This window comes from Anolis carolinensis, chromosome 2 (assembly GCF_035594765.1).
Source record: "Anolis carolinensis isolate JA03-04 chromosome 2, rAnoCar3.1.pri, whole genome shotgun sequence".
Taxonomy (NCBI): domain Eukaryota; kingdom Metazoa; phylum Chordata; class Lepidosauria; order Squamata; family Dactyloidae; genus Anolis; species Anolis carolinensis.
The window spans coordinates 108452889-108476073 of record NC_085842.1 but is presented as its reverse complement, the minus strand read 5'-3'; the positions used below and the strand labels follow the sequence as shown (position 1 = coordinate 108476073).

Genomic DNA, 23185 nt, shown 5'->3' with positions numbered 1-23185 from the left:
GCAGCCATAAGACCACACTTTCTTCACCCCATATATAAAGGAGCTAATGAAAATGGAAGATGAAAATGAAACCGTTTAGAGAACATGAGTTTTCTTTGAGATATTTCTAAAGCCATAATTCTTTGTCCATCAGCCGGTTAGCATTGGCTGACATTCTTCTCACTACATTGTGGTTTCACCTCTATAAACTTGGATGTTTTCCTAATGCTTCACCATTACTTCATCCATTTTAAAAAATAAACTACTCCCTTCTGCTTAGGTATCAAAGGGCCCTGGGCAAATTTGAAAGGTTTTCCATGCATATGATCAAAAAGGAAGGCATCCCATGCATAGTGTTTCATGCAGGTGGGAACACACTCCTTTCTGAGGCATGATAAATGTATGTGTGAAGTCACCATGCTAACTCTTGAAAGCTCTGAAAATCATGTCTTCATTTCAAAACTAGAGGTGACTTCACACATACATTCTGAGAGAGGCTTTGCTAGGCTTTGAGTAGACGCATCTTATAATTTTTTGAAATGCTGATTACAGGCCTCTTAAAATTCACATATTACTGTAATTTGAAATCACTGGGGTAAAATTTATAGGACTATTTTTATTTCAATTCAATTTTTATTAATTTATTATTTAAATAGAGTGGGTAAAAGTAAGATTTATACAGGAATAGATCTTTTAGCAAGAAAATTAATTGCACCAGACTTACAAAACCTGTAGTTTGTCAAATATGTTGGACAAGATTTTTATTTTCCATCTCTGACTTTCCAGTCATGCAGGCTCACATTTTTGTAAACAGAACATTTTCCCCACCAGATTTTATTATGATGTTAAAATATGCATTTTCTGGATTCACAATGCTTTTTTAAAATTTGGAATAATCCCTGGGCTTTAATGTGAAACAACACAGTGAAAATTACTAGTCAGTTTGGAACTTTAAGCTGGGGGGGGGGGGTCTGCAGTGATGCTCAGAATTGCTAAGCTATTTTTAAGCTGAGCAGAGGGGACTCTTATTCATTATTAATTAATACAAGGATGTATTTGGAGAAATTATGTCTTGTTAAGGATGACTGGAGCCCACAGACAGAAATCATATGGAGAAAATGAAATGACTACAAGGATAATGAGGCCTTCAGAATTATATACTGCAAGAAAATCTTTATTTTACGGCTAAATGAGTTTCTGGCCATGATTTGTAATACAAGAGCCTTCAAGAGAATAGCAGATGAGTCAGAATTCTGGCACGCAACCCTGCCAAAAGCTATGTGCCAAGACAAGAAAATTAATAGGTGGATTATGAGGCAAATGAAAGGAAATAGAAGAAAACATTCTTAAACATGGAAGGGAAAAAACTTGGAGAATCATTATGGCTGAAAGTATATTCTAAGGATGTAGTACATTTTAGCCAAATGTTGTTGATTCATTTCATAGTACATTGTAATCAAACACTGTTGAAGCATTCTGTTCACTCATGTCATGCAGGCCTTTTGATACCCCATTGTCACCCCAGTATTTCTTTCTCTGGACACTTGTAGCAGCTTCTGTTTCTAATATGATAAACTAACATTTGTTTTATCTTGAATTTGGGAACTCAAAATGACATTTGAGTTTGAGGATGTTTTGAGTTATTATTCACATGGTTTTGTGCTTTATTTTTTTCTTATATATCATGATTTATTTTTCTTCTGATTTGTTGTTTTTACCTGTTTTAGTTTTAACTTTCCTTGATTGTAAATGTGATAGTTATTTATTGTTTTTCCTTGTTAGCTGCTCCGAGTCCCCTTGGGGAGAAGGGACGGGATATAAATAAAGCTTTCTTCTTCCTCTTCCTCTTCCTCCTCCTCTTCTCCTTCTTCTTCTGAAGATTTGGCTTATTCAAGTCATCTTTGGTTGCCATCAGATAACATTATAAAAGTTGGTCTCTGAGACCCACTATTGCTCTTACAGACTCCCAGCTTTATTGAATCTTGAACTATTTCATTTTGTGAGATCTCTGCTATTGATATGTACTGCTAAGATGAATAATTGTACTGTTTTCCCTTGATGTGACTATTCTCAGTTAAATTTTGTTGCCCTATATTACAATGAGACTTTGGTTCCAGGGATTTGCTTCCAAGACTCCCATGGATATCAACATTCATGGATACTCAAGTCCCATTATAGACAATGACACAGAAAATTGGTGTCACTGACAAAGGCTGAATCTACACCGACCCAATTAATCTGGAGTAAGATGTACCAATCTAGCCTGGGATTGAGCTCTTCTGGCATCGAGAGGCCAGTAGGGCTGAGGGCACATTGGGTCTGCTGCCACTGCTATGTCACTAGCCACAAGACACTCCCTCAGAAGGGCTTGCTTTTTCTGGTCATAGTGCTGGGCACACTCCTGTGACCCCAACAGAAAGGATGTCTCTACCAAGCGTCTAGCAAGATCCAGCTGTCCAAACCCCCAGAACACCAGGTGTTTTATTGATATGCTTATTTATTGGATTTAAGTTATATCCTGCCTCTCTCCAATATGACCTAAAACATCTTACAGTGTAATTTTTTTAAAAAAAAAAAGTCAGAAAAGTGCATGGTGCAAAAGTTTAAAAATAATTAAATGGTAAATCCAATTAAAACATTATTTTAAAAACTACTTAAAGCAAGATAAACAGCAAATTACATTTAAAAAACATCACAGACAAACCACTACTTTTTGTCCTTCTTATATATTTTGTTAACAAACTGATGTGCTTCCAGGGCTAAATTCGGCTAATGCTCCTGATTATAATGTTCCAGGATGGCATTAACCTCTGTAGAACCTACTCCACAGAATGTATTAGAATTTATTTATTTATTTACTTCAATTTTTTTTACCCCACCTTTCTCAACCCCGGAGGGGACTCAAGGCAGCTTACAAATCCGGCAAAAATTCAATGCCGCACAGGTAAACAATAAAACACATCTCATCAAAATATAAACAATCTAAACATATAGGCAATTAAAACACATATAAATCAGTTAACAGATTAAAACCATATAAAATTCCGAGTCATGATCTCATGTCCAAATCGTTTTCCAAAATCCATAGTCCATTATTCAAGCTGCTAAAGTGTTGTTCTGGCAGGTAAGTTGGACCAGAACCATATAGGGCTTTATAGGCCAGCACTTTTGAATTGGCCTGGCAGCTGGGCTCTCTCTCTCTGCTTGGGTTCCAGTCTGAGGTACCTTTTGAAAGTGTGGCCCTGGTGGTATTTGCACTTCCAAAGGAATCCTCAAAGTATCAGGGGATACTTAGGAGATACTGTCACACATAATCTGTGACCTTTTGCCCAAATCTATTTGGATTCACTCAGGATAAATTCATATTTGTAAGTAATGCATTGAATCCTTTCCCATAAGCTACAACCAGCAATACAATAACATTTCCACACAGTTTTCATAGCATTGTAAATTCCAGACAGAAGATAGAGCTTAAGTCATTTCTATGATGCATTCTGTGCTACTCGAGTTATTAAACATTGTATTTCTTTTAATACAGTTGGCAAGGGCTACTGTGCGTGACCCCAAGACAGGTGTATTAACTGTAGCCAACTACCGAGTGTCTAAAAGGTAATATAATTCTCTCTTTCTTACGAGTAATTTCCATGATTTTTTTTTTATAAAAACAAAAATATTTTTAAAATGGGATTTTAAGATTTTGCTTTTTACCCAGCTATAAAACTGGAAAAAAATACTCAAATCGTATAATAACTGAAGATCTTCAAATAATGAGCCATTTGAAATATTTAGCATTTTTGTACATTTGGTTGTTTATTGGCCCGTGTTTTAAAATTGGTTTTCATGCTGCTGTTAAATAATACTGAGATTTGAGGCTTTGATTTCTATTACTATATCCGCAACTTTACAACTAAGTGTTTCAATATTAACCACCAGTCCAAAAGGGTTTACAAAGAGGTTACGAAATAATATACTTGATTTTCTAACCATCTGAGAGAACTTGCTAAATCTTTGATACATTTCTTACGTCTTAAGTTCCTGGCTTGAAGAAGAGGACGATTTGGTTGTTGCCAAAGTGAATCAGCGAATGGAACACATCACAGGATTAACTGTGAAAACAGCTGAATTATTGCAGGTGAGGACATAAGTGCAATATCTGTTTCTCCTTCTGTAAATAGTTAAAAGCAATTGTTGCTGTGATATTAAATACTTGAGTCTGTGCAGCTCAACTATCATGAGCTTATTAACTCTGGGGTGCTATGAATTACAAAATGGAAGAGGGGAAGAGAGATTATCTTAATTTTATGATAGTTTAGCAAGAACATGAAAATGAGACCTTTTTTTAAAACAGAAACTTTTCAAAACACCTGGAGGACCCAATTTGCTCAGGCCTGCTCTAGACCACTTGACCATTTTGCCTGTGAATGACAAGAGGAAAAGTCAAATATGTCTGAAGGGTGCCAAGTTTGGGGAGGCTGCAACTAAACCCAATAACACAAAACAATATTCTTTTCCTACTTTTTTCTATATATCTCCTGTGTGGGTATTATAGATAAGCAGGGATCTGTTCTCTTATTGTCTCTAAAGCCATTAAAGCTTTGCAAAGTTAATCAAAACAAGAATAAGACTCTGATGATGAATGTCATCACAATCTATGTTTTTCTGTTGGCGCACATAATCTTTTATTTCCTTATACTTGGTTTTTCTGAACAAATTTCATTTCCTGCCATGTCTTAGGTTGCAAATTATGGTATGGGAGGACAATATGAGCCACACTTTGACTTCTCAAGGGTAAGTTTCTCAATTTTTTTACTGTTAAGTATACATAATTGACTCTGATGTCATTTTTGCTTCACTAAGAAGCACTCTGGGAAAAGACTAGATGGATTGATGGGGGGGGGGGGGAGATGCAGAAATATGTTGTTGAAGGCTTTCATGGCCGGAATCACAGAGTAGTTGTGAGATTTTTGGGCTGTATGGCCATGTTCCAGAAGCATTCTCTCCTGACGTTTCGCCCACATCTGTGGCAGGCATCCTCAGAGGTTGTGAGGTATATACCATAGATGTGGGCGAAGCGTCAGGAGAGAATGCTTCTGGAACATGACCATATACTGTAGCCCAGAAAACTCACAACAACCATGACAGAAATATTTTCCTTTAGCCTCTTTCCTGGTTGAAGTTGCCTCCAACAATTAATCCTAGTAGCCATTAGTTATAGGGAGGACTGGGAAGAAAAATAATGAGATGGCCTATCTTTAGGAAACAGTGCAAGGCAGAGGTTGGAGTTGACTTTCCCTCTCTTTAGTGCCATGACTCTGATCAGATTCCTCCCAACAGCCCAACAGTTGTTTTTAAAGCAGAGATAAAGATCTCATGAGGTTCAGCGAAAGACCCCAATGTCACCTCTTGTTTAACTTCAAGAGGTGACCATCACCTTGGTTGTGCTAGTGGAAGCTTCTTTTTTTTTTTACGAAGTTGCCAGGGAGACTCTCAGAGCATGTGATCATTACATTGTGTTTCTTCTTCAATGTAAATATCTCCAGAAAAATTACATTGATTAACTGTATATTCCACGTGACATTTTGTTCAGAGTACACATCTTTAAAATAGCAAAACAGTTTCTGGACTTACACGGGGACTACTTTGGAGTTCTGAAATTAAGCGGTCCTGACAGTTCCAGTCTCTGTATGGTAGACATAATTGCTGCAAGTATATTCATGTTAGTATTGCTTGCTCTGAATCAGGCAATGTGGATGACATGTGTGCATTTTTGAAAAACCCAGAGAGGCATAGCCCCTGGGAATCTTCCAAGCACATATGCACAGATAAGCCACAGAGGCAAGTTAGTTGCTTTTACTTCAGGTATTTTCTGTAGGAAACACCTCTAGTTTGTCCCTGTGTCCTTCAAGTCTACAGATAGTTGTTCATATTTTATGGCTTCCCATTTTAATTTCTAGAAACATTTTCCTCTTTCCTTTTAAGGCAGTCTAGAATGCCATAAATCTGTTAGTGACAGCTTTCCTAGCCCTTTATTTTCAGATAACATTTCTAGCAGCTCAGCTTTACAGATGTTTTGAGAAGCTGTTAGAATCTAATTTTGCTTTTACTTTGATAGTTTGCACTTTTGCATTCAGACACTATTCGATTGGCCTCTATATCATGGCTGTTTACTATAAGCAAGTACATGCAGGCAGGCAATCTTTTTTGTCGTTGAAAGTCCTGAAGCCACTTCTCATTCACCATCTGGCAAATCTGAATTGAACTTGTTAAAAGTAGTATGTGTATGAGCATTGAAGTTGCCTGTCAACTTATGGTGACCTCATGAATTTCATCAGGGTTTATTAGGCAAAGAATATGCTGGGTGGGGTCACAGTTCCTTCTTCTGTAATAGGAGGGAAGGGGGCAGTACTTCGCTATCACGTCCTTGGCCTGGGTTGGATGTTCTCTGACATACATTTCTCCATACATGCATGTTGGAGAAGTGTGCCTCCTTGTATGCGAGCAGTTCGTAATTGGGCTAATGTGTAAGAAATTTAGGCACTGACACAAGCAACACATATCTTCATTCTTGGACAATTTGGCTAGGGAGGAGTCGCTCTTGGAATTCAGCTGATAGTGAACAGCCAAAGTGAAGGAAAGTCAACGGATTGATTTTTTTTTTAGCGGTTTGGACTGGTCCTCCAGGCTCTGTGTGCAACATGGATTAAAACTTGAAGCTGTTTGCAATTGCTTTGTGGTGATTAAAGTTTTTCAGGCATTTCTGCAGCTGTTTGTTTATTTCCTTCCCAGGACACATTTTATGAAGTTGTTTTGCTATGTGGTCCTAATGTAGATACTTCTAAAAAGGGCCAGTAGAACTTAAATCATTTTGAAAGCCATTTTATAGTTTTATTAACATGTCAGTTTTATACAAACATGCCAATTTTATACAAAAAACTTCTTGTTACAATTTTAATACATTTCTGTCTGTATTCTATACTGCATTCTCTTAAGTTAGCTAAAGGTCTCCCTGAATTCTCTGTTAAGTTTTCATCTTCTCACTTTTACACAAGGGCAGGAATCATGCCATCCCTTTTGATGTTGTTGAATTGCATCTTCCCAGTATGGCCAGTGGTGAAGCATGCTAGGACTTGCAGTCCAATAATATCTAAAGGGCTGCACAATTCCCATCCCTGCTTTAACACGGTGAATATTCTGTTTGCCTCCTCAGGTCTGGACTCCCACCTCTGTTAACTGCTCTTTGCTGTTTTCCTGACCTCAGGCTTTTCCTCATCTCTGTTTCCAGTTACAGCTGTTTTTATTCTGGAGTACTTACCTGTACTATAGCATCCCAAGTGCCCCACTGCTGCTTCCACCTCCCATTTATGTTGCCTCCATTTGTCTCTGGATGTCTCTCACCTCTCCTCTGCTCCCACTTATTTTCCATCTTCACTGCCGTAGGTCTCTTTCTCCTATCTGTTACACTCCTCTTTTTCTTTTCCTACGTTGCACAGAAATCTTTATACTAGATCTTTAGTTCACATTTTCCATCTTCTTTTTCCACTTTTTGTATAACACTTCACCCTAAAGTCATGACTGCTATTGAGTTTGATAGTACACAAACCTATCCCACCTATTCACTATTGTGACCAGATCCAAGATTGAGATGGACTTTGAGGAGCAGACTGGGAAACATCGCACCTGGCCCACTGTTTGCCTTTAAATCTAGAGTGCATAGCTGCTGTTACAGGCACACTCTGTGCCCATTTCTGTTGGATTAGGATTCTCGTCCAGCAATATTTGGAGGGCCACATGTTATCCATATCCATCATATATACTGATTAGATGGCTAGAGAACAAGAACTCACTCTTTACATGGTGCCTACTTTGAGTAAAAGCGGTTGGATCACAGGATGAAACATTAAAGTTTCGACTTTACCATATTGAGATAATATGTCAAAATATGTACCCCAGAACCTTGTGGCTGCAATCCCGTGTTCATCACTCAGGAATTAGGTCTCATGGCATGACGCAGTGGGATGTGCTTCTCAAGGGATGTTCACAGGATCACGTTGCAGAAGCTCTTTTTCCAAAGTGACAAGCATGCAAACAGTTTGGAAATCGGGTTAAAGTTGTTATTTGTTTCAGCGGCCCTTTGACAGCACACTCAAAACGGAAGGAAATAGGCTAGCGACGTTTCTTAACTATGTAAGTATCTCTGTGTCCTTGTCTGTGTGCTCAAAGCTTGCAGTTTACTTTTATTTAATTTTATAGAAAGAGGAGCCTGATGCTTTCAAGCGTTTAGGGACTGGGAATCGTGTGGCTACTTTTTTAAACTATGTAAGTATGACAATTCCCGTACATGTGGAATTGAGACTGTTTTGTCCAGAGCCTAACCAATTGCATGCAACGAAACAGGGAGTGTATAGAGTTGGAATGTGGGAATTCTGTCCCCCTCAGTATCACATGCAGCCAAGATGGCTATAAAGGAAGTTTTGTTTTTCTTATTTATAAAGAAGTCTAATTGGCACTACAAGGTTGCCTGGTACAATTGTGCTCATTCCAATAAAAATAACAATTGAGTTACCATTTTAATGAAGACCTTGTTCAAAGTAGACCTTTTACTGAGAACTCATCTGAGAATTATATTCCAACTCTGTTATTTGTACATGTTGAGATACACACACACAATTACTTTACTTTAGAATATCACATGCACTAGTATGCGATCTAGGGTTTTTAAATTGCACTTCTAAAATGCCTATAAAATAAATTATGTAGACCTTTTTTACAATTAAAAATAGAATATGATGCATGTGTGAGTAAATGCCTCCAAGTCTCTTGTAAATGTATGGCAACCCCCAGAAGACAAGGTGTACTAAGAGGTGGTTTTGCCAGTTCCCTCACAGAATAATTTATCAATGTTACTAATAGTGGCACATATTATCAACCTTAATTGTTACATTGAGTAAAACATTTATTGTTATATACTTTTTTGTCATATGGCAATCATAATGCAAATTTACCTTTGGCTTTTCTGGAGATGAGAGAGTGTGACTTTCCCAAGGGTTTCCCTATTGGGTTTCCATGGCCAAGTGAAGAATCAGACCCTTGTCTCAAGAATCATAAACTAATGCTCAAACCACTATACAATCTGTAATTTATTAGTGGCACATTACGTCAAAAAGATAACAATTTAAAAGCACAATTAGGATTGTTAAAAAATAGAATAATGGAGTAAAAAGAATCCAAAAATGGTAGTGGCTAAATGACCCCTCAAATGTAACTAAAGAGGTGTGAAACATTTACCCTTCCTTAAGCCATCAATATTTCTGATGTTTGAAAACAAATCAAATCCCAGTCTGAATGCTGTTGCCTACTCCCAACTAGATTAGATAATTCAGTGCATGATTAAATAATGAGTCAACATGTCTGTCTATTTCATTGGTTCAGTAGGCCTGCTTTAGTTGGGATCTGTAACAAAATCATTAAAATTAGAATTAATTATGACTAACACATTAATGTATGTGAGTATATGCTGAGCTTTAGAGATGATTATCTTTAGGAATGTTATCAGTAGTGGCAGACGAACTTTCAGGGGTCGGGAGAGATTGATGGCAAAAACTGCTTCCCTGACATTGTATGACAGGCAAAGGAACCTAGGACTCCTATTGTTACATATTGATCAATTGCCACTCATTTCAGTATTACTATGAGGGACACGGCATATGTTAGTAGCATTGGATACCCTCTGGTCTGAAATTACTCTTTAGGACAGAAATAGAGCCACGTCAGTTTTATTGCTATGTGTCAGACCCATAAATGAATTGCTCAGAGACACATGTAATTAATGCAGTCTTGTTAGTGCCAAGTTCATGTTTTCAATTGGCTAAGGGAAACATGTGACTAAATAGTTCTGTTCCATTAAAAAAATCCCTTGGCAAGGATTTAGGCTGCGATCCTAAACCACACACCGGGAGTAAGACCCACTGAACAATGAAACACTCAGCATGCACAGACTTGAGCTCTTAAATTCAATTGACAGGAAACTCAAGAAATATTTGCATAATAAATCCTAAGTCAGTCATTGCTGTTTGACATTTGCTGTGTAAATATGAATTGCGACTGGCTAATAAGAGTCTTTTAAACTACTTACTTTCTGCCTGTATTTTTACCCTTGCAAATCTCCATGCTCTAAACCAGTTAATCCCTTACTCTGATTAATATCTCCATAGAGTAAAGAAGTAATACATTTCTAAATAGGTTTGTCTGTGAAGAGTCTTATAGCTATTGTTGGCTGTAGTGGTAAACTTATAAATGGCTTTTATGGATATTTTATTTTCCTAGATGAGTGATGTAGAAGCTGGAGGTGCCACAGTTTTCCCAGATTTTGGAGCTGCAATTTGGCCCAAAAAGGTAACAGCAGAGCTGGTCTGAAACTAATGTTTTCCTTTAAACTGGCACAAGTACAGTTTCCATTCTAAATATTTCCTATCATTTTTACTGTTCCTACACTATTTCTGCCCAGTTTACTATTTCATGATTGACATCATTCATATATACAGTATATTCTGTTTGCTTATATTTTAGGTCATATATGTATCTCTTAGCCATATTCATTCAAAAAGTATCTTCCTTTGTAAAAATCACAATGGTAACCAAAATATTTTTCATTTATGCTATGTAAACTTGTGTGTTGTATTATGTTAACTTCTTGTTAGTACTATTAGCTTGGAAGATGTTCACCATTTTAAGGAGCTTTGGAAAAGTTGGGGCCTGGTGTACATCGACAAAAAAAAAATACTGTTTGGCACTGCATTTTCCCAGCCCACATTGGCTCTGCAGTGATCCCAGTAATGTCACACATGTCACATATGTCATAGTGAGATCATTGTAACTAGCCACAGATTTCCTCCTACCAAACTCACCTCACTGTTAGAGGGGCATTTGCATTTCCAATCATAGAACCATAGCGTTGGAAGAGACCTCGTGGGTCATCCAAGAAGCAGGAAAATTGCATTCAAAGCACCCCCAACAGATGGCCATACAACATCTTCTTAAAAGCCTCCAAAGAAGGAGCCTCCACCACACTCTGGGGCAGAGAGTTACACTGCTGAACAGCTCTCACAATGAGGAAGTTCTTAATGTTCAAGTGGAATTTCCTTTCCTGTTGTTTGAAGTCATTGTTCCACGTCCTAGTCTCCAGGGCAGCAGAAAACAAGCTTACTCCCTCCTCCCGATGACTTCCCCTCACATATTTGTACATGGCTATCATGTCTCCTTTCAGCCTTCTCTTCTACAGGCTAAGCATGCCCAGCTCTTTCAACCGCTTCTCATATGACATGTTCTCCAGACCCTTGATCATTTTAGTCACCCTCCTCTGGACACCTTCCAGCTTGTCAACATCTCCCTTCAATTTCAGTGCCCAGAATTGGACACAGTATTCCAGATGTGGTCTGACCAAGGCGGAATAGAGATCTCTGGATCTAGACACTGTACTCCTAGTTATGCAGGCCAAAATCCCATTGGCTTTTTAAGCTGACGCATGACATCATTGGCTCATGTTTAACTTGTTGTCCACAAGGACTCCCAAGAACTTTTTCACATGTACTGCTGTTGAGCCAGGTACCCCCATTCTGTTTCTTTGTATTTCACCCTCCTCTGGACACCTTCCAGCTTGTCAACATCTCCCTTCAATTTCAGTGCCCAGAATTGGACACAGTATTCCAGATGTGGTCTGACCAAGGCGGAATAGAGATCTCTGGATCTAGACACTGTACTCCTAGTTATGCAGGCCAAAATCCCATTGGCTTTTTAAGCTGACGCATGACATCATTGGCTCATGTTTAACTTGTTGTCCACAAGGACTCCCAAGAACTTTTTCACATGTACTGCTGTTGAGCCAGGTACCCCCATTCTGTTTCTTTGTATTTCATTTTTTCTGCCTAAGTCGAGTATCTCAAATCATTCATATTATCTCTGTCCACATAGCTATGGATGTTCTTCTTTTTTTCCCCATCATGTGTGTGAATATACCTATTTTCTATCAAGCAAGACTCCATTAATGCTGACATATTAATATGCAAGTACAGTAGAGTCTCACGTATCCAACACTCGCTTATCCAACGTTCTGGATTATCCAACACATTTTTGTAGTTAATGTTTTCAATACATCGTGATATTTTGGTGCTAAATTCGTAAATACAGTAATTACTACATAGCATTACTGTGTTTTGAACTACCTTTTCTGTCAAATTTGTTGTATAACATGATGTTTTGGTGCTTAATTTGTAAAATCATAACCTAATTTGATGTTTAATAGGCTTCTCCTTAATCTCTCCTTATTATCCAACATATTCGCTTATCCAATGTTTTGCCGGCCCGTTTACGTTGGATAAGTGAGAGACTACTGTACCTGCACACATAAATCTTTTTTAAAAAATCAACCCAAGAAGGAGACACTTCCTGGAGGGAAGGCTCATCTCCCACCTACCAGTTTCTCCCACCACTAACTCCCAGCCACCTTCAGGGTTGGTCACACACCTGAAAGTCTAGATTTTCTGTAAAATCTCTGGTAAAAGGCAATGTTTTTGTAATAATTTAAAGCTTAAAGAAATGTATTGCAAATTAACTATCATGGATGTAGAGTGCTTTGTTTAGTCCATTTGGACAAACCCTGAGTTAAATCCAGATGTAGGTTCTAGTCTGGGGCTGACTTATTTGAAGAGAAGCTCCATTGAATTCACTCATCCATCATTTAGGGTTGATCTCCATAGCATGGTTTTGTAAATTAGTTGTAGTTGTTAACAGTTGTCACCATTTGATAACTTGTAGTGAATTTATCCTACTGAGATCAATGTGATCGAAGTATAGCTAATTTTGTCAGGTTTACTTGTAACCTTCCAGATATTAATGAACCACAACTCATAGTAAATGTAGTTAAATAAGTGAAGACTTTCCTTTTTTTCCTCAGGGGACTGCAGTATTTTGGTATAACCTTTTTAGAAGTGGAGAAGGTGATTACCGAACAAGACATGCAGCATGTCCAGTGTTAGTAGGGTGTAAGTGGGGTAAGTAGGAACTTTTTCTTCAGATTTAGGAGTTGGGATTGCAGGCTCTTAAATCAAGGGACAAAACACTAGATTACTTGTCATTTTTCTTTAGTGTGGGTGTTTCTATGAGCCATTCTTTAATAATGTGCTTTTATACTAACTTTCTCCTGTTGTTCAGTTTGCAATTATGTCTCTGATTAGTCTTCTCAGTAGTGTAAACTAAAAATATATAAAGTATCATCTTGGGATGACGGCATGGTATGAACAGCTAGGAAAAACTCAAAACATTTCAGTGGAAGTTTGGGCAACAAAATTGTACTTGTGAAATTTAGTTGTGTAATAGAGTTGAGTCTGAAGTTTCTTACACTGAATAATTATGACAATTTCATGGCCATCTGCCAGAGTTCAGCTAAGCATATGGAATGGAAAAAACAGATGCATTTGCTTTGCAATCTGTTTACCCCTGCTCCCCAGATTCAGACCACACATTGTCACATCAGGCACATATTTGTGTGATCAAAGACCAAATAGGAAGGAAGAAAGGGAAGGAAGAGAGTTTGTTGTTCAATTTCCCACTGGCCTTGTGTATAGATGTCTGCGCCCATTGGGAAGACGGAGGGATCATATTAGTAATTTTTATCGTTTTGGTTTGAAATTCTTTGCAAACTGTGGATTAACTATCTACTGGGGTTTGATCCCAGGCTTGAATTTTAAAAAAAAATCCAAAAAGCAAACCTTGATTTTACCATTTTATATAAGAGTCACAACTTCACTTCGCCATTGCATATAATGGGACTTAAACATCCATGGATGTTGGTATTCATATGGACACCAAGAGTTCATTGTATTTTTGATCCATTGTTGGTTGAATTTGTGAATGCAGAACCAATGGCTACCAAGGGCCAACACTGTAAAATCTGACCTGGTTCCAATCCAAGAGGGGTGGAGAGTCTTTGGCCCAACCAGTGTTTTGCTCTCCAACTCTCATCAGCTCCAGTAATCATGACCAAGGCAAGAGGTGTTGAGAGTTGTAAGGCAAAAGGTTGCAGGTTCCTCACTTTGCCCTTGCTGCCGAGGTCACAGGGAGAAGTGTGCAGAGTGGTGTTGGGGAATGTATCCTTTCAATATCAGTCTCATTTTGCCACCTCAGTGGAATATTGTCCCTTAGTGCCAAATGTGACAGCTAAACCTGGTGTTGTATGGTTCTAACAAAACTATCTGTTCCTTACAGTCTCGAATAAGTGGTTTCATGAAAGAGGAAATGAATTTTTAAGACCGTGTGGGACAACTGAAGTCGACTGAAACCATCCTACATTTTAGCTTTTTTCCGCATCTGCCCACTTCTTTGTGCATCGTCCAGTTCATTTCTGAGAAATGACTCCTACTCTACAATGAAAAGTGATTACACTATTTATTTAAAGATAAGGCAACTCTGTCGATGGAAGAAGAGAGCTTTTTTACAGTTGGTGCTACATGGTTGTTGTTTTTTCACATCATCTACATTCTTTCATTTTCCCGCTTTTCTCCAGTTTATATATCAACCACACAGGAAGCGTTTGGCTGGGGGTTGAGTGCTCAGTATTTTGGTCAACTGAACAACCAGAATTTTACATGTGAAACATTTGTCACTGACCTAATTTTTCAAGTGTACAGTTTATAATTTTATTGTATTTTCTAACTTGTGCAACTAAAATATTCTTTTAAAACATAAAAATATTATTTTAAAAGAAACTGAATCTACAGCATGTAGTTCATTGGGGGTGTGGTTGTATTTTCAGTTTATTATGTAAAAAGAAATTGAATGAATACTGTGTACTTCATTGGGAATCTGTATCTTCAGTTTATTATTTCCACAATATTCAAACTAGAAGGGAGCAGAAGGAGGACCAGATCCTAGACAGTTACCCTCTCTTCTAATTTGCTAGATCTTCCATGGCAACTTTATGGTAATTTGCAGCAGGAGCATATAATAGAGTTGTCTGGAGGACCTCAAAAATTCCTGGAGATGACATATTTTGTCAAATGTTGGTAATGAACTTATGGGCATTGGTCCTGAGGATGCAGGGGTCGTACTGTATGCTCGTTTATCCGTGCCACCTCTTTTGTTTATCATACGTAGTTTCTGGACTGACTTCAAGAGCAGTCTCACCAGTGAAGCAACCCAGCTGCATTTCCAGTATGCCCAGCTGGGAGTCTTAAGGACTCCAAAAACCTGGCTCTTGTGTAACAGCTTAATGCAGAGGTAACATACAGCTCTCATGCATTCCCTGACAAGGTTTATGGCCCCTGTCATTCTCCTCTGTACCACTGCTGAATTTTAACAGTAGAGCTACAACAAAATTAACTTCAGTTTTCCTTTAAAACAAGGCATGCAGGATGTCTTCTTTGTGCACCTTGTCTGAAAAGAATGTTTGCTTTCTATATTCCTAATTCTGCATGTGACTCCCTGGCGGATTTAGGACAAGGGCAGTAGTGTAGCCACACTTTTCTTCACTAGTGTGGTGTTTTATTAGGAAATAAGATTTGTTGATACAGGTCTTGTTCCCTTAAAAAGTATGCTGTTTTTGTGATCTCTGGCTATCGACAGCACCCTTTTTTTTGTGCTATAGCAAATTTCCTAGGCTCATAATAGTACATGGAATAATGTGTTTTCTATCAAGCACAATATGTGCAGCATATGGTGACACGTAAACATTGGGATGAAGCTGAGTCAGATCCAAAACCACAACTTTAGACTGAGAGTTTTTATAATATTTTTGTAGGAAAAACAAAGGACAATTCATTGCCTTTTTTGCATTTCAAAAACACCTGTTTTACAACTGTGGCAAATCAAACTCAGAGGAAGGCAATGATGAACCTTTTCTGAACAAATATTGCCAAGACATTTCTGTTTTAGGGTTGCCAGCCGTTGGAAATGACTTGAAGGCACACAGTAAGAACAAAAATGGCAATTTCAGAATTAGTCTACTATAAACACAACCCAAATTACTTGGAATTTGTGGAAAATGGGGAAAAGTCAAAAGTCTGAAATTGTGGCTGTGGCATATATATAATTATACTTTTCAGAAGAAAAAGAACTATATATGCACATATGTATATATAATTCCGCTCAAGGCAGAATGTACACTGTCCCCCGGATTGGGAACATATGGTCACATAGAAGTCATTTGACAATCCGCATCATCTATTGCCTTTGTATGTATTGGTTATGACTGATGGGTAATGCAGCCCATCCAACATCATCAATGGGTCTTGCATTTTGCAACTTTGCTTCAATCCAAACCTCCTTCCCAGGTTTCATAATGTATAGGCAATTGATTTTAAGGGTGATGGGTGTCCCCTTCCAACAATATTTGGAAGGGTATAGATTTCTGCACCACTGCCTACTTAAAGTTACCCATATGGAATGCTTTTAAAGCCATTTACAACAGCCATTTTTCCCACCTTGAGTCATCTTAGAATGGATATAAACCAAGCCAGAAGGAAATTTTCTTTCTCTACATTCACTCAGGGTGCATCTACACTGTAGAATGACTTCTACACTGTAGAATGTACAGTTCCACATCACTTTAACCACCATGGCTGTGGAACTGTAGTTTGGTGAGGCACCTCACTATTTGGTAGGGGAAACCTTATATAACTACAACTCCCATAATTCCATAGCATTGAGCCATGGCAGTTAAGGTAGTGTCAACCTGCATTAATTTCACAGTGTAATTTCACTCTCAATCTCCATGCCACTTGGGTCTGGGGAAGAGGTGGGACATGAATGAAGTTTATCATTGCCATCATCATCTTAAACATATTTCCTGATTGTTCATGGGGAAATCATGCTACAGTTGTGGCATGTGGCCTAGCAGCTTTGCCTCTTTACCTGGCCAAGGTATTTCTTGACCCAGGAAGAGCCAATTGCATTTTTCCACGTTACTTCATATCTCTGATCTAGTCACTTGCCTTCTTCAGCCTGTTTCTTTGATGCACACCTGGGGCAAGGGAAGTGGTTGCTAAAGAAAGAGTGCTGGACTTGGTTATGTATCTGTAGAATTCTCTGGTTTAACGGACAGGAAGCAACTTCATATGAGTAGATAATTAAAGCCAAATGTATTGATCTGAGATAGAAGAAAGCATACTGTATGTCTACCATATTCACTCTAACGCTCAAGTCTGAATGCTATTTAGGGGCTAACAAAAGAGAGGATTTAGAATAAATAATGGTAACGTCAAATTTCCATCAAATACATAATACCACTCTTTTCTTCTAAAGTATGATTAAAAGTGCTTTGAAAAACTACAGTAAGCAGCATTGCTTTTAAACAGCAGGTTACAAGGATGTCTATTGCGCCTCTTCAGACAGGCAGAATATAAAATTTAAGAACTCCCAAGAAAAATAAAAGGGAAGGTTCTCAACCAAAGATGCATGAAACAAAACTCATACCACATGCATAACAATTTGAGTCGCCTTGAGTCCCCTCGGGTGAGAAAGGCGGGGTAGAAATGTTGTAAATAAATAATAAATAAATTTGGAAACATGAATACAGTCAGCTCTCCATGTGTGCTGGGATTGAGATCACAAGACCCCTGTGAAAGTGGATAAGTTTCTTTGTTTTATCTGAGAGAATTTATCTTCTCAAGTAATTTCTAGGTGGTTTGATTTTTTACTGACATCAATTCCTTTTGGTAACTGAGCTCAGAGTGGGGGAAGATTGGGATCGAGGCCAGGACTGTTCAGGACAGTTTCATGCTTTCTCCCTGTAGAAGTAAATGGCCATATTAAGAACTGCTATTAAGTGTGGAAGCAAAAATATAAAGTCATAATATGAGTTAGGGTGTTGGTTTTTACATTTGGTTTTAAATTACAGTATTGCTGGAAATTTTAAAGCCACTTGCCATGTAAGTGGGAGGATCACAAAATGAGCAAACCTGCTTCATGAATGTCAACATTTAAAATATGTAAACTAAAGATACATATCTCTGCATGCCAAAAGGTTAATACTCCATTGTCCTGTATTTGTGCATTTTGTTTCTCAAGGTGTTTCCAATGTTAACCAATACCGAAGATTACAAATGTCAGCACTCATCCCATTCCTAAATTGGATCCTGATATGAAAAGAGTTATTGTATATTTCTTATAAAATAATAAGTCCTCCTCCACATTCTGCAATGCTCACCACACTTTGTTCACTTACTTTTAAGAATCATTTTATCATGCTATAAGTAAAAAAATTATAACATTGCTTTTAAAAACTCAACCAGATAGAACTTTCCAAATAGACTCATGTCTAACAAGACCATTCCTTACTCTAAAAGTGTAACCGGGGGAAGGTAAATATATCAGGACTATAGCAGTGCTGTAGGGGAAGTTTCAAACCCGTTCTTCTAACCATAGTCCGCACATACATGAGCCTATTTGGGAGGCTAGGAGAATTGTCTGACTTTCATTTGGATTTTGGACAATTTGGCAATAGCTATGTTTTCCCCTTTAAAGCAGGCAACAACAGCTGAGTGTTGTTAAATTCAACAATTGGAGCATTCAAGGTGGCTCTCGTATATTCTTCTGAACGTTAGAATGTAAAGTAGCAGCCAAGAGCTTTCTAAGATTTTCTGTTTTAGTTCTGAGTAACAGATGTCATCAATAATGTAGTTGCTTAGGCTTCCTCTACAGACAAAGTTATAAGCAGAAACCAGGAATGGGAAACTTGTTGCTGCTTAGATTATAAATTCCTAAACTGTGTTTAGTTCTAGCCAGCAAGTCAGGAATGATGGATGTTACAGTCCAAAATTGTGGAGAGACACGGGATGTGTATGCAATGTGTAACCAGTTGTAACTGGATCTTTGACAAAACAGGCCTACATAAAGGAAAAAAAAGAGGACCTTCCATTATGACTGAGACATGGGTTAAACCCTTGTGCCGGCAGGATTGCTGACCTGAAGGTTGGGTTGCTGACCTGAAGGTTGCCGGTTTGAATTTGGGGAGCTTACCATGTGGGGACATGAGAGAAGCCTCTCACAGGATGATCAAACATCAAATGTCAGTGTGTCCCCTGGGCAACATCCTTGCAACGCAGACAGCCAATTCTCTCACACTAGAAGTGACTTGCGGTTTCTCGAGTCACTCCTAACACACACACACAAGAAATTATACGGTCACAGACTAGGAGTTTGACAAATTTAAACATTAAAATCAGAAGTTCAAATCATTAAAAGCAAAAAGCCCAGGATATGCAACCATCCTAATTAGCTTCATATAGGACAGTTAATTAAAATATGTGGATATAGATATTAAAATGAATAGGTTGAAACATTGTCCACTAAAGTCATCCTCAATCTGTCTCTTTAATTTTAAAGCTGCCACACAAAACTTAGCCACTGTAAAAGTGATCCATGATTCCCTATCTTTTATTAGATGTTTTAAATATTATTCCTCATTTCTGCCATTTCTTCTGTACAACAGGAGTAATAAAAACAGGTTGAATATACCTATAGAAGTGACAGTGTATCAGGACATGCCTGGCAATTTCCACTTCCTCCAAACTGCATGGGGAAACTCGCTCATGATAAGGAATACCTACAAACCTACCCCGCAGTAGTGCTGATGGCATAACATTAAATCTGGCCAGGATGAAGGATTTCCTGTATTTGGGAATGTCTAGCTTGGATAAGTAACTCACTGGAATAGAGAACATCATGCTGTTTTAAATTTCTGGATACCTGCCCATTTCTCCCAGAGAGACATGCCTGGAATTTATCAGGTATGAATGAGCTGGCATCACTGTTAATGAGCTGAAGGCATACAGCAATAAATATGGGGAGATAAAGTGTGGAGATTATTATAAGGAGCACCATTATAAGGAGATAATTGTATGAAAATGATTCAGTTTTTGAAATATGACATTCATTGCCATAGGCACCTATGAGTGCATAGAAAAAAGTGACAATTCAGTTATTAGAAATACATAACTTTCTTTATTGTACCTTTATACTCCTTTTCTTTTATTAGATGACCTTGGAGGTGTCTACGGACAACGGCTTAGAAATGGAGATGAGCACCAATCCCCAGAGTCAGACATGACTGGACTTAACGTCAGGGGAAACCTTTACCTTTACCTATACTCCTTTTCAGGCTTTAGAATTAGAAGTGATCAAATGTAAGCAAATTCCTCTTTTCTGGAGAAAGCAATGTTCAGGGTTACTCTTAAAGAAAAATCTCTTTGAATAAATCCAAGTATTTATTGCCCATTTTCAATCTTCATAGTTTAGACGAAGTTTTAAGGGAAGTGAAGCAATTTCGATAAACATTGCATGTTGTTGCTAACAGGTTCATGTAATGTCTAAAATAACCATTAGGTGGCATTCAGAAACCTTTTACTATTGCCAATCTTTTTGTGACCCCAACATTGAGCTAAGTGGGCCACATATGAGGTCAGAACCCACAGTTTAATGAGCAATGAGCTACAGGAACACTTTCTTCCCCATGTCCCAGTGACTTTACATCTATTGAAAGTTATGGCACTGTTATCTGAGAACCCAGACCCAAAGATTCAGAGCTCCCCAAAACTGATCTTGGATGCATGATCTCCTGGTGCCTCCACTTGACATCACATATACAGCTGGGAAGCCTCACCTGGCTTTTCTCCTTTTCAATGGGCACAGGTCACTATTAAAGCACAGGAGTTTCTTCATTAGCCAAGCCACTGGGCTAAGTGCAATAAATCAGAGTGTCAGCCGACAGCTGATAATAAACCAACCAGCAGCTGATCATTCAGGGGCATAATAAGTCTCAATTGAGGTTATCTGAAAGCTCATCACCATGGCCAGCTCCCCATTGTCTCGTTCAGAAGGACTAAGAAATCCCATTACCTAAGGGCCATTCCACCCAAAAAATCTGAGATAATTGTCACATTTGTCACAGACCAACACCCATTTCCATCACTTGGAAAGCACCCACCCACAGAAGGAAGACGGACCCCAGCAAAGCAACATTTTCAGGTTTTCTCCAATAAAGCTTTATTAAAGTTCCCACCATAGATAACTCGCCAATCACAAATGGTTAAAGCACTGACTCAGATGTCTATGGAGTAATCAATACACTCTGGGTTATAGTTCGGCACCTGGGATAACTTTTTCTATTTCAGTTAAAACCTAAAGGGCATTCCCCACCCCACTATTATCAGAGTCAGATTATTCCCCATTCTATGTACTGGAGTCAATTATCGCTACTAGGTTTAAATTTTCATCCCTCACATTTCCAAAACCAGGGCTAATCTAAGATATTTTGATTCCTGAGGAAAAGGATGATATGCCTGCAATTCTCCATTTTCACATTCAACATCCATTAACTTTTCCTTTCTTGTAGGCTCTGGGGCAGAAAGATATGCATTCAGTTTCCCTTTCCTGAAGACTCCCACCTGCAGAGCAGCACACAAACCCCTCATTAATTCAGCAATGCACAAACTCTAGCGACAGGCCCAATGAATGCAAGACTTTATCTAACATTCCACCTGGCAGGGTGAAACAAACTCAAGGATTTATCACAGAGAACACTGGGCCCTGCCATTACCATTAGAGAAAATTGGAATATAATTATAATTACAGTTCTACTATGTATTTAGCTTTTTACAGAAACACAGAAATATTGAATTATAAACATCATGCCACACAATTACTGTGCTACATTTCTACTTTAATTGTCAAGACTTCATCCTTTGGAATCATGGGATTTTCAGTTAGGGGTAAAGGTCTTTCTCAGCCCAGGGGCTCCTCTGATGCCTCTGACCAAACTACAAACCTCAGGATCCCATAGGATTCATCCATATCAAAGTGTAGAGTGAAAGGACCCCAATTTAGCAGTTTTGGGGCTAGTCCTATAGTACACACAGCTATGCTCACCAATGCCTCCTCTCCCGAGAACCAGACACCAGAGACAGCTGCCCAGAATAGGCTTCTGAGATCTCAAAAGTTTCTGCCAATCTCATTAGGGAGTCCTGATGGACAATGCTCAGGTTCAGTCTAAAGCAGTTTCATGTATGATCATAGCCTTTTTCCCAATCAGAAATTGAAGATGAAATTACTCCCTGCTTCGAGCCTCCTGATTTCCCCAAGAATCACTTCTCTACAGGACGTGCTCCAGGACATAACAATAAATAATACTAAAACTTTATTTATATACCGCCCTATCTCCCGGATGGGACTCAGGGCAGTTTCCAGTCATAAAAACAACACAAACATTACATAACAAACATAATAACACATTATTAAGCAAAGTAAAAATACAATTATAGAAATAAATAACACTTACATAACCTGATCAAGGGGACGGGAACCATAAACCCAATATATTAAAATGTATCATTTTAAGTTAGAGAAAACTTGTGCAATACATTCAGGCCCATAGATTGGCGGTATTCCAATGTAATTACTCAAAAACCTGCCGTCACCACCAGGTCTTCAGTTCCTTTTGGAAATTGGATAATGTAGGGGATTGCCTGATCTCTTTTGGCAATGCATTCCAGAGCCGGGGGGCCACTGCCGAGAAGGCTCATTCCCTCGTCCCCACCAGCCACACTTGAGACGGTGGTGGGAGTGCGAGAAGAGCCTCCCCGGATGATCTCAAGGTCTGCACTGGCTCATAGGAGGAGATGCGATCACGGAGATAGGTAGGGCCTGAGCCATATAGGGCTTTATAGGTCAAACCCTGCACCTTGAATTGGGCCCAGCAGTTTATAGGCAGCCAATGGAGCTGCTTTAATAGGGGCATTGTGTGCTCCCTATAGCCGACTCCAGTTAGAAATCTGGCTGCCGATCTTTGAACCAGTTGGAGTTTCCGAGCCGTCCTCAGGGGCAGCCCCACATAGAGAGCATTGCAGTCTGGATTACTGGATTACTAAGGCATGGACCACTGTGGCCAAGTCAGACTTCTCGAGGTATGGTCGCAGCTGGCGCACAAGTTTTAAATGTGCAAAGGCCCTCCCGGCCACCACTGACACCTAGGCATCAAGCGCCAGAGATGAATCTAGGAGGACCCCCAGACTGCGGACCTGCGCCTTCAGGGGGAGTGCAACCCCGTCGAGCACAGGTTGCCACCCAATACCCCGATTGGTCTCACGACTGACCAGGAGGGCCTCTGTCTTGTCTGGATTAAGCTTCAACTTGTTAGCCCTCATCCAGTTCGACACAGCTG

General features: G+C 38.9%; 1 protein-coding gene across 7 annotated transcripts in view; it reads left to right on the top strand.

Annotated features, from left to right (window-relative positions):
• Nucleotides 1–14743, top strand: part of p4ha2 (prolyl 4-hydroxylase subunit alpha 2) — a 54124-nt gene extending 39381 nt beyond the window's left edge. For 3 of the 7 annotated variants that reach the window (XM_008104733.3, XM_016991454.2, XM_008104734.3), the window contains 7 exons: nucleotides 3518–3588; nucleotides 4012–4111; nucleotides 4714–4767; nucleotides 8230–8295; nucleotides 10303–10371; nucleotides 12929–13025; nucleotides 14239–14743. In XM_008104733.3, the coding sequence (XP_008102940.2) occupies nucleotides 3518–3588; nucleotides 4012–4111; nucleotides 4714–4767; nucleotides 8230–8295; nucleotides 10303–10371; nucleotides 12929–13025; nucleotides 14239–14309 (528 nt within the window). In that variant the 3' untranslated portion in view covers nucleotides 14310–14743. Of the gene's footprint in view, nucleotides 1–3517; nucleotides 3589–4011; nucleotides 4112–4713; nucleotides 4768–7186; nucleotides 8296–10302; nucleotides 10377–12928; nucleotides 13026–14238 lie in introns of those variants that run through there. The other 4 variants (XM_008104736.3, XR_010003850.1, XR_001729964.2 and 1 more) reach the window with 4 other exon arrangements.
• Nucleotides 14744–23185: the final 8442 nt, after the last annotated feature.